The 14,787-nt window shown below is 42.4% G+C and overlaps 1 protein-coding gene across 1 annotated transcript; it reads right to left on the reverse strand.

Moving 5' to 3' along the window:
• Nucleotides 1-13,302: 13,302 nt before the first annotated feature.
• On the reverse strand, nt 13,303-14,631 carry HOXD1 (homeobox D1). Its single transcript, XM_030849619.2, has 2 exons — nt 13,986-14,631; nt 13,303-13,637 (listed from the first exon to the last, which is right to left on the reverse strand). The coding sequence occupies exons 1-2, from the start codon at nt 14,629-14,631 to the stop codon at nt 13,303-13,305; spliced, it is 981 nt and encodes a 326-aa protein (XP_030705479.2).
• Nucleotides 14,632-14,787: the final 156 nt, after the last annotated feature.

Genomic DNA, 14,787 nt, shown 5'->3' on the forward strand with positions numbered 1-14,787 from the left:
GAGTGTAAATATTTAACCTGGGAAATGCACACCAACCTGTTGTTACCCTCCTTGACCTATTAGCAGAGAACAGAGCCCAAAGGGAATAGGAGACTGGCCAGATACATTTGAATCTGGGGTGAGTCCAAGGAAGATCTGAAAATGTAGCATCTCCAGGTGTTGGAAGGCCTCCTGAGCAGTGGAGGAGTGCTTAGTAGGTGAGCAGAGAGTACCCCCTACACACACACACACACACCCCCCACTCACCCCAGACACACAGAGAGAGAAAAGTTTGGCTTCAATTATCCAGAAGTTTGCAATCAGAAAACCCAGAAATAGGCTTTTTAAATTTAAGCATATACATAATGGATGTCATTTTGAAAAATACAACTTTATCTTTAAGTGACTTGTAATGGAGGTGAGGCACAGCAAACTCATCTGTTTTGAAAACTCTATGCTAATTTAAACAAGCCAGACACAAATGGACAGGTATTATGTTTCACTTATGTGAGGTGCCTAGAATAGGCAAATTCACAGAGACAGAAAGTAGGGTAGAGGTTACCAGGAGCTGAGGGGAAGAGTAATGTCGAGTTAGTTAGTTTTTAATGGGTACAGAGTTTCAGTTTGGGAAGATGAAAAAGTTCTGGTGATGGATGGGGTAATGATTGCACAACAGTATGAATGTACTTCACACCACTGAATTGTACATTTAAAAATGGGTAAAATGGTAACTTTTAATTTATGTACATTACCATGATAAAAAAAAATTGTTTTAGTCATTTCTGTTTCTAGAGCTCTAAGGTCTATATCTGGTCTTATCACTCCTCTTTTGCATCAGTCACTAACACCTTCCCATTTTTCCTCCAAAGTGCCTGTTTTATGTTTTTGTCTTCTTTGCCTCAAGACTTCAACATCTCTCACCAATGCTATAGAAATGAACCCTGAAATGGCCTGGATGACTTCCATCTCTTCCCATCTAATCCATCTTACAACACTGCTTTCCATGTCATCTCAGAGCTTAATACTCTCAGTGTCTCGTTCTTGCCTCTAGAAGAAGCTTAAAAGGTAGTAAAACAGTCTTCTCTCTCACACAGAGCGAAACCCAGTATATGTAGTGGTAGATACATGTCCTTTTTTTTTTTTAATTCAAATTTAACTGGGCATCCCATCTTTTTTCTTTTTAATTGTTTATTTATTTATTTACTTATTTATTTTTGGCTGCGTTGGGTCTTTGTTGCTGCGCACGGGCTTTCTCTAGTTGCGGCGAGTGGAAGCTTCTCTTCCTTACGGTGCATGGGCTTCTCATGGCGGTGGCTTCTCTTGTTGCAGAGCATGGGCTCTAGGTGCGTGGGCTTCAGTAGTTGTGGCACATGGGCTCCGTATTTGTGGCTCGCGGGCTCTAGAGCGCAGGCTTGGTAGCTGCAGCACATGGCCTTAGTTGCTCCTTGGCATGTGGGATCTTCCCGGACCAGGGATCGAACCCATGTCCCCTACATTGGCAGGTGGATTCTTAACCACCGCACCATCAGGGAAGTCGCAAGATACATGTTCTTAATGTGCATTATTTCACTTATTTTGATTGGAGAAGGGCGCATTGAAATTTTGGGTACAGTTTAAAAAACAATAAAAGAGACCACTCATGTAACCAGGTTAAGACAGAACATTGCCAGTGAGTGCTTTAGAGCTGACTTAATCCACGACTGACTGGAAGGTGTGGGTAGACCCACAGGGGAGTTATGACAGAAGGAGCCTCAGAAAAAGGAGATACAGAGACAAACTTGTCTTACTTTTTCATTCTAACCCAAGCATGGAAGGAAGCACCTTCTAAAAGGATAAGAGTGGAGCACATGGACAACTTTCTAAAAGAAAAAATCTCTCCAGTAATTATGGTACATAAAATCAGTATAACACCAAACATAGCAAAAATGGGTGTGGTGGAGAATCCAGAGTTAGGAAGATGAGCATATTACAGTTCCTGCCCTGGAGGAGAGAGACGTGGACGCAGATCATTGCAATAACCAGCAATCCGAATACAATAAAGATGTGTATGAAGTACAGAGTGGAGCACAGAAGGGTGTGGAAACAGAAGGAATTAAAATTAATCAAACTATGAAACCAAGCAAGAAGCAATTGGTAGTGAGAGCTTTGTTATCATTTAGTCCAAAATTCCCACTTTGAGCTCAGAAAGTTCTTCAGAACCAAAAGAGACGAAGGAAAAAACCCCACTCTTCTCCATTGCCAGAGTCTGTGAAGCAACTCCCAGCAAGCTCCCAGGGGTTGTAGGATCCCCTTCTCCAGAGATCTCATGATCCACCCTGCAGCCTTATGTATTCAATGGGCTGCCAAAATTATTAAAGCAACTGGATGCATGCCCAACTGCCACTTCATTTTGTGCTGTGTAGACACCGTCCGCAGCATGTGAAGCTCCCCTAAAGCACTTAACGTTATTTTTGGACTCGTCTGATCTCCCTTACTCCTGAGTTTATAAGTTCCTTGAGGGCAGTGCATCACACAGGGTTCTGAGAGACAAATATTGCACCCATTCAAGCCAGTTTAAACAGAAAACAAAAAAGATTAATTTTAGTTATATCTCCAGGAGGGCCATGGAACTAGGCTTGCAGGTGGCTCCACAGGCGGCTGAGAACACCCTGAAAGTAAGTCAGGCTCAGGCCCCAGAGCTGGCATCACCACCACGGCCACTAGAATCAACCGTTCCTTTCCCTTAAGGAAAAGTGAAGGGCTGTTACGGGAAGGAAAAGTGGATACTGGGCAGCCCAGAACAACCAAACGACGGCAGCCGTTGTAGAGCAGAGGCTCCACAGAATGTTCACAATTTCAGGCAAATGGAGATATCCAACACAGTTTGAAAAACATAGGCATCTATTTTAAGTTTTCTCACACATACGTAGAGGTATCAAGTTGCTAATGAAATAAGCCAACTTCGAAATAAAACAGTGAAAGAACTAGCATTTTCTCATCATGGTTATCTAATTCCTAACTACCCTCTTAGAGGCTTAACTAGACTCGTTCTTTTGTGTGTTTATCTCACAGACCACTATGAAATTTTGTCTTTCTGCAACAGAAATGAAAGAAAGAAATTAAAGAATATTTTGGTGTTGCTCTCCAGGAAAATGCAAAGCTCATTAAAACTGTGCATTCATAGGGACTTCCCTGGTGGCGCAGTGGTTAAGAATCCACCTGCCAGTGCAGGGGACACGGGTTTGAGCCCTGGTCCGGGAAGATACCACATGCCGCAGAGCAACCAAGCCCGTGTGGAGCAACTAAGCCCGTGCTCTAGAGCCCACAAGCCACAACTACTAAGCCTGTGTGCTGCAACTACTGAAGCCTGCGCGCCTAGAGCCCGTGCTCCGCAACAAGAGAAGCTACCGCAATGAGAAGCCTGCGCACCGCAAAGAAGAGTAGCCCCCGCTCTCTGCAACTAAAGAAAGTCCGCACGCAGCAAGGAAGACCCAACGAAGCCAAAAAAAAAAAAGAATACGCATTCTTATAAAAAGTTTGTTTGTATCTTTATAAACTTGCTTTTAAAATAAAAGGCAGGGGCTTCCCTGGTGGCACACTGGTTGAGAGTCCGCCTGCCGATTCAGGGGACACGGGTTCGTGCCCCAGTCCGGGAAGATCCCACATGCCGCGGAGCGGCTGGGCCCATGAGCCATGGCCCCGGAGCCTGTGCTCCGCAACGGGAGAGGCCGCAACAGTGAGAGGCCCGCGTACCGCAAAAAAAATAATAATAATAAAATAAAAGCCAATATTTCTTTAGTTTTGCTTTATAAGTACGGAAAAAATGATACTCTGAAGTGTAGTTTTCCATATTTCTTGGTTCTCCATTTTCCTTAGGCTAAAGGTATTCTTATGCTAGTCATGAATTCTGCTTTTATCAGCACAATTCAGAGCTGGTTTCCAACTGGTAGGATGAAAATTGAACATATGTGACACCCAAGTACTGAATTCCCTATTGAAGAAATGAATGATAGACCTTATCTATCATTTATTTGACTCGTGTGTACACCCATGTATATTACAGACATTTTTATTTAATTATTCAGGAATTGGCACATGAGATGCATTATCTAATTCCTCTGGGGTCTTCCACCGGCAAAAATAAATGCAAAGAATGTGGCTACCAAACGCATTTTTCCCTTTTTCATATATTTTAAAGTAACGACTTTATTATCTCTACATTTAATGATTCATTATTTGAAAATTTTAAGCAATATAGAAATGTACTACAGAGAAAACAAATCAACAAAATTCTACTATGTAGAAATAATCATCATTAATATTAACATCTCTATATATACATAGATGTGAGGAATGATAGATGAACACATAGAGAGATAGTTTGGTACACAGAAATAATTTTATAAAACTGGCTACATACCATGCATATTATTTTTTAAATAAAAATATTAAATTTAACAAAAGGGAGAAACAGGTAAAACTAACAGATAACTGTTTCTTCTTCACTAAGAGAGCAGCTTCTAATAGAGCCTTCTGACATTAAGGGAAGAAAATATTTAAAAGTTTGGATTTTTTAGTGACCCAAATGTGTTTTTGAATTTTATTAAAGTGTCCCTAATGCCACATAACCTTAATTGAGAAAGCTTTAAGTTAATTCTATTTGTCCTGAGTTCAAATGATAATTATGTTTTATAACTAAAATTGAAAGAGGACAGAATTGGAAAATATGAAACTGTTACTTATGAATAACCCGGGGCTGGCTTGCCTTTGTCCTTGTGATGCATACTGAGTTAGGGACAGGTATAAAACAATACTTTTATTATCTTTGATCATTCAGAATGAAGATTATTCAGTGCAGTGGTATAACAAAATATGTAACTTACAATAGCCTGTGTTTATGTGGGATGAGTTAAGGAACCTGTAACATTTTCTTATAAAATATATACATTTTCAAAATCGAGGGCCAAGGCAAAAATCACAAACCTTCGATAACAGTGGACTTAGTTCTTGGATAGTGTAAACATGTGACAAATTCCAAAGCGTCTTCAGAGGTACAAACACAGCTGCTTTTGAATTTTGCAAACGAACCATATGCTGCTAGAAAAATAGATTATTCTGATTGCATGTGGGATTTTATTTGCAGTCAAAACAGAAGAATAAATTGGGCTTTTTGTCAGGTAAACTGAAGAAAATGCAAATTGCTTTTAAAGTCAATTGAAGATGTTAGGGACAAATAGTATGCTATCTTCATCTGAATGAGAAATATTATAGTTTAATTTGTCCTTTGGAGCTCAGTTTATTTATTTACATTGAATCTATCTTTTCTACAATTCTTTCATAAGCTGATAATTTCTTTCTTGCCCCCTATAGTGAAGCCAACACAATTCATGAATTTGAAATGTAGCTCAGGTTTCAAATGGAAGAGAAGATATAAACATTTATATATGGTAGAATAATAACTCATGCAAGCAATTGAATACTAACACTATTTTGACAATTAGGTCCTAGGCATTTAGGAAAAATAAAATACTTTCTATTTATATAGGACTTTATATAAGACCTCAAAGTGTCCTTTTCGCAGCAAGTTGTTTTGTTTTGTTTTGTTGTTGTTGTTTTAGGTTAAGAGCAGGCTTTCTTAAACCCACAATGGAAATAGTTATAGGTTTATGCACAGTTGAGAAATTCACAATTCCCCACTGGCAGAGTAGGTAAAGAGAGGAATTCCTCCTTTCTGCAGTAACAAAGGAAAAAACGTGGTTGATCATATTTTAACTTTGAAGTCAACAGAACACAGCAGCCAGAGTCTATTTTTAAGGATGATCCATTCAACACAGGGAGGTGTCCCAATGTAGGAAAGTCATGTAAATCAGCACTTGGTTCTAATTTATGACACCTGACCCTTAAAATACCAGGCATGTCAATTCACATGTCCTTTGGATAGAGAAAAATTGAGCAGAAGTGTGATGGATTTAAGTTTTCTGCGTCGCCTGGAATGATCCAGTAAATTGAAAGCAGTGTTTAATGGCCTAATGCCCCCTTTATTTTTATTTATTTATTTATTTTGCGGTACGCCGGCTCCTCACTGTTGTGGCCTCTCCTGTTGCTGAGCACAGGCTCCGGACGCACAGGCTCAGCGGCCATGGCTCACGGGCCCAGCTGCTCCGCGGCATGTGGGATCTTCCCGGACCGGGGCATGAACCCGCGTCCCCTGCATCGGCAGGCAGACTCTCAACCACTGCGCCACCAGGGAAGCCCTAATGCCCCTTTTGGTTTTTATTTCCCCCAGGCTTCTTCTAAGGTCCTGGGCTCTTACTTAATTCAGAGAGTTCTCAGCCACTGCTCTCATCAGGTATCCATTAAGTGCCGTTTTACCTTAGTCTGTTACCATGTGCCACCAAATTTTGCTAACTTTATCAATAACCCTAGGACTTTACTTATTCTCTCCAAACTGATTCTCTGCAATTCTTGTTTTCTTCTCAATATCTCTTCAATTCTGATTGTTAATATTCTGTGCCTGGCACCCAGGAGCTCAATAAATATTTGTGGTATATCTAAATTATTTCTCTCCTTTAGCCTGCATCTTTTCGTTCTGGCTGCCTATTACAACTCTCATAATTCATTCTGTGTTAGTAATTAGTGGTTGTTTATTAAGCATCAGACATTGTGCTAAGCAGTCTGCATGTATTATCTCTGTTCATCTCCAAAAGTCAATGAAGTAAGGACGTTATCATTCCCATTCTTTTTTTCTTTTTCATTTTGTTCGTTGTTCCTTTTGCTGTGCAGAAGCTTTTTATTTTATTTTATTTATTCTTATTTTATTTTTATGGTTACTTTGGGGGGTTTTTAGGCCGCGCTGCGTGGCATTCGCGATCTTAGTTCCCCCACCAGGGATCGAACGTATGCCCCCTACAGTGGAAGCCTGAAATTTTAACCACTGGACTGCCAGGGAAGTCCCGTTATTATTGCCATTCTTAAGGGAGGAATGTAGAAGCTAAGTGTTACTGAGTCATCTGTCCCAGCATTTGCTCCCAAGCCTATCTGCCTCCACTCTTGTAACCACTACATTTAATTGTTTCCAGACCTTTCTTAATAAACTCCACACTAGACCTTGTTTGGTTTCAACAATCCTCCTCTAAAGGTTCTGCTCCCATAAGGTCCTCAAGTAACTGTAACTGTAGTAATTAACACAATATATTAGAAAGCCTCAAACAACAACCAAAGTGCATTATAAATTATAGTCTGAAAGAATAAAATGGATCGTTTTAGACAACATTCACACTCTTTGTTAGTTTACAATGTATTCAATCAAAAGAATGTGCCTCGAGGCACAATGAAAGAAGTCTATAGTTCTCCCTCCTTCACCTGCTGGCCTGCTATTGGTATTTTATCCTGTGGTCAAGAATAGCTTGTCTTCTACAGTAAATAATAAAATATAAAGAGTACTTAGCAAATAAGTGGTTATAGTGTTCTTCACCTGGTAGAAGAGGCACTTAACAAGTAGCACTGTATGCTTCATCTACTAAAACTGCATTCAACTTTCAGCAAATAGTATAGAGAGAGAACTAATGAGGGAGGGGGAAGAGGGAGACAGTGGCAGGGAGGAAGAGGGAGAAGGAAAGAGAAAGTGAACGAGAAAGAGGTCTCATAAAATGGCAGGAGGTTCTAAGTGCTGAACAAGTAATACAAACAATAAATGCTACAGAAGCTCAGAGGAGCTCACTTTAAACTTGGATGATGCAAAAAGATTTTACAGAAGTGATAGGATTTGAGCTGTGCCATAAAGGATGACGTAGGATAGGCAAAGAGAAGGTGGGAGAAAATTACAAGAGAGGAATGTAATAAGAAGTGGTTCAGAGGCAGTAAAGCATAAATTGCCTTGGGGAAAGAATGAACAGATCACACTACCTGGGGTTAAGTTTTTATGTCAGGCAATGGTATGAGATTAACATGGATGAATACAGATGTTGGGGGACTTGAGTCTCAGGCTAAAGACATTTGAGTTTCTCCTACTGACAACCAACCAGGAGCTACCAAGGATTTAAAAGTGGAACAACAGGATGGTCCAGCGGGTAAGACTCCATGCTTCCAATGCAGGGGGCCCGAGTTCGATCCCTGGTCAGGGAAGTAGATCCCGCATGGATGCCACAACTAAGAGTCCGCATGCTGCAACTGAGACCCAATGCAGCCTAAATTAATAAATAAATATTTAAAAAAAAACAACCAACAGTGGAACAACATGGTGAAGAAGTGGCTTTAAAATGGATTGGCCGAAGAGACTGAAGGCAAGGAGACAAGGAAGGCATCCATTGCACAGATGAATGATGATGGAGCCCGTGAAGGAAAAATAGGCAGAACTTGGTGACTAATGGAAAGCAGGAGTGAGTTGGTTATCCATATCTCTTGTCTTCAACAGAACGAAGCATTTACTTTGGAGTCCCACATATCTTCAAAGAAGACAAATTCAAAATTACTTCTTTATTCTGAAAGCTTGAAATATGGACTTAAGAACAAGGAGATTGAGAATCTGAATGTAAAGCGCTGACACCCATTTGAAGTTTCTTAGTAGACCCTAATTTATCTGTTCAGAGCAAAGTGGTAACTTCAGGGGAGGGGGCTATCACCATTGTTCATTGTTAACTTTTTTGTGCATCAAGACCCATGAGAAACATTACCCAGTTCGCACACACCACACATACATTCTAAAGCTCCGTAGGTTAACTTACCAAAGACTCAGATATTACTTCAATAAGTGCCTCTTGTGGATGCTAATCTTACAGAGCTACATTATAGTTAAATAAACTTTTCAGTAATAACCAGCAAAGGATTATGGAAGGATACTAAGATGATAAGGAAATGTAATGATCATCCAGACCAGCCCCCTTCATTTTATAGGAGAAACCAAGACCAGGGAAGTTATTTTCCCATTTAATCCGAAAATACAACTACTGCTAAAATCCAGGTCCCCTTCCTTAAGAACAGTGTTCTTATTTTCCCAGCCCTCTTCCTCAGCCTCAGTGATTCCACCCTTCCAGGAAATGCTTAGAAGTCAGCAGTGCAGCTGTGTCATCTTTAGCTCTACAATTCTCTTCTCTTTGTATCATTGAGAAGGAAACACACCAGAAAAGAACCTCCAGGATGAGACAGAGCTCCCACTCCAAGGCAGTGAAGTAATTCATCCAGCCGGCAGTCCAGAAGAACAGAGTGGGGTTGAGATGCTCAGAGAGCAGAACAGAGCCCCAGTCTGCCATTGTTCACATTACCTACTATTTGATACACTTGAAGAGGAGCAAACAGTAATTCTGGCTCCAAGATGTCGGAGAAAAGCAATTATTGATATCATCTTACAGGCAATGGCTGGGCAGTGGGAATAGAGCAACCATTTCAGGAAGGGACAGAGATGAAGCCAGAGAAACTTAAACTTCACTAACTTGGGCCCTACCAGGTCTAGGGAGGTGCCCTAGCCATTTTGTATTTATGATTTTGAGGCGTTTTTTTTTTTCTTCAAGAGTTTCCCTCAAATTGTAGTTTAGGCTGCACAAAACCCCTAAGAATGGGATGTGCTAAATAGTCTAGAGTCCTCTAGAAATGCCTCGAAGATGTCAGTGACCTGCTTTATTAGCTATTACAAGTCCAAATGACCACTCTTTGGCTGTTCTTTATAGTTATTAAATATACCCATAAGACTATTAGAAATAGACAACATAGTGTTTAACACTTTACAATCTAAATAATAGACCTTACTTTCATACCAATATTTAGGATTTCTTTCCATTTGGCTTGAATTAAACAGTTTCTATTGAAATTATATCTCTGCGTAACAAGTATAACTTCAGAAGCGGTTACAAGTGAGATGTTAAATAGAACTATCTTGTATATTTGTTGCATGTTCAGGCCCCAGAAATATGCTGTAGAATTCAAAGCCATGAAAATCTTGATTTCTATTTAGGTAGAGATTTATCATTAGTTGTGAGATACGTCCAGTATGGTTTCACTTTAAAACCACAAATCAAGTTTTAACAATGAGTATTTTTCTCGTTGAGAGGTCTGTGGTCAAGCTAAACATCTCTTAGAAGCTGATTAGGTCCTGATGTCTTCAAATTCAATATTCAGCAAATACAGAGCATTTGTTTGGCCATAAGAAATAAGAACTTCGGAGTTAATGCAACTCTCCTGAGCCTGTTCCTCTTTTCTGATGACATGATAATCAGACATAACCTCTTCTGGTCTTGGGCCTCACCTTATGTAAGATTGAGGCAGAATAAATCACATACAATTAATCTTTTGAGGATCTAGGTGACATTGCTTTTGGTTTTTACATCAGCAAGTCCTTTGTTTGCCAGTAGTCAGGAACAGTAATGAAAAGTTTTTATGTTATTAAATGCTTTATTTCTTCATCCTCACTCCCAGCTATCCTGAATCCAGAAAAATAGACACATGGTCATTCTGTGAAGACAAAAGAACATTGAATAGTTCATTATATAACAGATAGAGCTGTCCACTGTGTATTCATTCTTGTAGCGAGTTGCTAGAGGGTAAATTAGCATATTTAGTTCGAAACCTTATAAAATAGAAATGGGATGGATTGTTTTAGCAATTTCACAATTTGTGTAGTAACCATCATACTTCATCGAGGATCTGACTCAAAGTAACACAAGGCTCTGAATAATGGGAAGGGGAATGTTCTACAAACATCCACATGGGCCAGGTTATCTCCAATGGTGAGATGTATTTAATAATGTCAAATATGCACTTTTCCTGTATAAATACAGTATCACTGTAATCCTAGGGGCTGCATTCTCAGAACTGAACTCTTTCTTCCAATGATAGGCCTAAAACAAAATTGGCAGAAGTCATTGAGTTGTTCCTGTAACATGTTCATTGCTGGAAGGGACCTCCAGAGGTCACCTAGTTCGTCCCAATCTCCAGCCAGGACTCTCCCTAATACTGAATATAGCTGTAGAGCGATATGCATTAAGAAAGCTTTTAAAGATCCCTGGGGTTGGTCAAAAAATAGCTAATATTGGCCTGATTCATAGAACAGCATTATACGTATGACAAAATAGCCACCTTCATCAGGGAAGACATCCATCAGGGCTAAGTGCTAGTAGTAGCTTCAAAAGGAAAAGCTTTATTTTCTCAGAGAAGAGGGTGGTAGATTAAGGAAATGACCAAGCGTGTTGGTATTTTTTTGTTTAGGTGCACTTTTGAATGCTTATCAAAAAAGAAACATTGTCTTGTCAAAGACCACTGCAGGGTAAGCCCAGAGAGAGCTGTGAGCAAGCAGATCACAAGTCTTTAACGAGTCCTTTCAAATGGCTACAGAGCTCAGAGGGGGAGCTGTTGTCTCAAACAAGATCCGATTAGCATCAAGTTAGTGAAGGGCAGATGGTGAAACACAAGAATAATATTGACAGACCTGCTTTTTAAATGATATCTTTCCCCCCTAATCAGCTGAGTTTGTTAGAGCTGATCATTTTATTTCTTCAAATCCATTCAACTGTGGGTGCAATGGACAAGAGTTTAAGTGTAACTTCAATCTTCTAAGACAATCACGACTGTTTTATAGGGAAAGTATTCCTCCACAGTTATTAAACTTCTGAATTATTGGGTTGAAGTACTACACTAGAATCTAGAAATTCAGCTAACAGGAGAGCTGAAGCTCTTAGCTGGATTATTTTGGGCCTTTAAGCCTTTCAGTTGAACTATACAGAGAATTTAAAGATAGAGCTATAGCTATCTATAAAGTGAGGGAAATGACCTGCCCTCTCCCCCAACAATTGTCCCAAGTATCCAGATGATTTTGTGTATTAACACCACAGTTTTTCAAATCATATTTGAAAAACCACAGTTGCCTTCAGGGATGGGAACTGGGGGGCTGGATGAAAATAAGGTTAGAAGTTTTTTATCACATACTTTCTTGCCAACTTTCCAATTTTCTGCCTGTACTTCTTCCAAAGAATTCATTTGAAAATATATCATTTTTTAAAAAACAGAAAGGCACCCCTGTGCTCTTACAAGGCTAGACAGTCCGGGTTACAGGAAGTGGAAAGCTGCGACTACTGGCCTCTCCCATCCTCCTTTGTAATTCTTGACTTTGGAAATGGGAATTCAGCCACTGAGATATTTTGATGTGCAGCTACCTTTCTCAGAACACTAACCAACTAACAAAGTCTTCAAGTTGTCTCTCCTCTTCCTTTTGTGAGAGCAGGAGAGAAAAAGACAAGGAGATCTCTCTGCAGTGTCCCCTTGGCTATACAACATTCCCACAGTGGACATCTAAACTTAATGTGCAGTCTACATATTCACCATAAAACTAGGGCACTTAAGGTAAGGAAATACTTCCATAATTACTTGGATATTGGGCAGAGTAGAGTTTTTTCTCCCTTAAACGGCTCAGATAATCGTCCCTAACTAGTTCACATACACAGCCTTTAAGAAGTGTTGTTTTTTAAAGTTATCAGCCTAACAAATTCCCATAGCTGGATCAAGAAATTCCAAACAGAAGAAACTGAATCAGCTTTAAAGAAAGATAATCAAAACATAAGAGTGTAAGGAAAAGCAAAAGGTAGCACATTCTGTTTTTTATTACAAAAAAAAAGTTCAAACCCTTTACATGCTATGACATTAAATGTCATATATGAGTTCACTACAAGCAAACCTCTTAAAATATATACATACTGTATATATTTACATTCAAGTTTGAGTAACTGGTGTCAAGGTATAGTTCAGGATCTTTACCCACCCTGCGGATTTGTTCAGCTACTAACTAAACAGAGATTGTATCTTCACTCAGGCACATGGAGAGGTAGAAACTGCTTTTTAAAAAAAAAAAAAAAACCTGTAGTGCAAACATGAAGATCATTGCTGAAGCAGCTTATACATCAAGGAGGCCCTAACTATAACTAGCTTTGGTCATCTCTAGAAGCTGAATACATGTAGTCTTGTCTTTTAAATTAAAACCAGATAAAACTTTGGGTAGATGCTCTTCTGAGCACATCAAGGTGTTGGTTGAGCTCAGCAAGGAATGCTCTGCCACTCTGCACCGAGAATTGCACATGACTAAGTTAGGCAACATAGCAGCAGGGCTGGGCGGGCGGCTGGGCTCCTTTTCCCTGATAAGACACAATTAATACACAGATCGGTGGCTTTAGAGACTTCAAATTAACATCTGGACACCCACAGCTCCGAACTCAGAAGCCACCAGGATACTTCCTCTCCCAAGTGAAACCTCTTATTATTTCTTCCCTGCCCACCTCCATCCTAAACTGAGCTAATAAGTCCAGATAGGGGTGGGGTGGCCTGTAAGTTCTACAGGCCACAGTTCCTCAGCCTCGTGACTAAGGCTCATGAAGGTTCTTGGGCCTGAGAAGGGCTCCCCAGGTTCTTGCCAGACTTGGTGGGGCTCGTTCCTGAGAGGGGAAGTTGGAGGGAAGTCACGGTGGTGGCCAAGGGCAGAAGCCCTTCTCGTTCCCTTTTCTTCTGTTTCATCCTGCGGTTCTGGAACCAGATTTTGACTTGGGTGTCATTCAGCTGCAGTGAGTTGGCTATCTCGATTCGTCGGGCCCGAGTTAAGTACTTATTGAAATGAAACTCCTTCTCTAGTTCTGTTAGTTGCTTAGTGCTGAAATTCGTGCGGATCGCGCTGGACGAGTTGGCGGCTCCATACTTGGCAAATTTGCCTGCAACGTAAAGACAGGGAATCAGCGGGGCGAGAACACGCGGAGACAAGGCTCGGGAGAGCTTTGGGGCCACATTAGAATCAAAGTCACTCTTGGGTCTCCGAACACAGTTGTGCCAGGAGAAAAGCTTCACCGAGTGCTCCTTCCCGCAATTTTCTCAACGCCTGGCACTCGGGGCACGCTCAATGGAATTCGCCTGCTTTAATGATGCCTCGGACCGCGTTTCCCCCATAAAACCCAAACCGCCGTCCAGAGGGACAGCTACAGCACGCCCCCGGCGCAATTACGCGAGGCAGGCTCCGTCCCCAGCCCCAGTGGCGTCCGTCCGTCCAAGGCCCAAGCACTTACTTTTTTTCGGGGCGTTCCTCTTCACTTTCATCCACTCGAACGTGCTGAAGGCGGCGGGGAGGCCGGAGGAAGGGGACGCAGAATTGGGGTAGACGCCGGGGGCGGCGGACGCGGTCTGGAAGGCCCCGGAGTGGTCGTCGGCCGGCTCTTTGAGACACGCCGGGAAGGGGGCGGGCTCGCCGAAGGCCGCGTAGTCCACCTGGCTGCTGAGGAGGAAGGAGCCGCCGCCCGAGAAGACGGCCGAGGTGGCGTAGTGGACGTGCGCCCCGCCGTCGTCGGCCGGCCGCCCGAGCGCGCACGGGAAGTCGTACGGGGGCCCGGGCCCCGGGAGACCGTAGTCCGCGCCGCCAGTCGCGGCAGGTGCCGTGCCCGGCTCGTAGGTCCCCTCCAGGGGGCACGGGGCGTACGCGGGCGCGGCCGGGGGCGGCGCGGGAGGCTGCGCCGGAGCAGCCGGGGGCGAGGGCGCCGCTCGGGCCGCGGCCAGGGGCAGGCAGCTCACGAAGGCGCCGTCGCCTCTGCCTATGGGGAAGGCGGGCTGCAGGACCACTGGCCGAGCGTCGGCGCGGCACAACTTGGGCGCAAAGCTCAGCACGTCGCCGCCGCCCCTGCCGCTGCCGCACGACACGTAGTCCAGGTAGGAACTCATGGTTCCGGTCCACCCCACCTGAGCGCACCGGCCGCGCCCAGGTGCGGGGCCCGCAGGACCGCCGCGGTCGGCGCCGCTCCGCCTTCCCTCTCTAGCCGAACTACCCTCGCCGAGCCATGGCAAGCCAGCTGGGGGTAAATAGAGGCCTAATATAGG

Source organism: Globicephala melas, chromosome 7 (assembly GCF_963455315.2).
Source record: "Globicephala melas chromosome 7, mGloMel1.2, whole genome shotgun sequence".
Lineage (NCBI taxonomy): Eukaryota > Metazoa > Chordata > Mammalia > Artiodactyla > Delphinidae > Globicephala > Globicephala melas.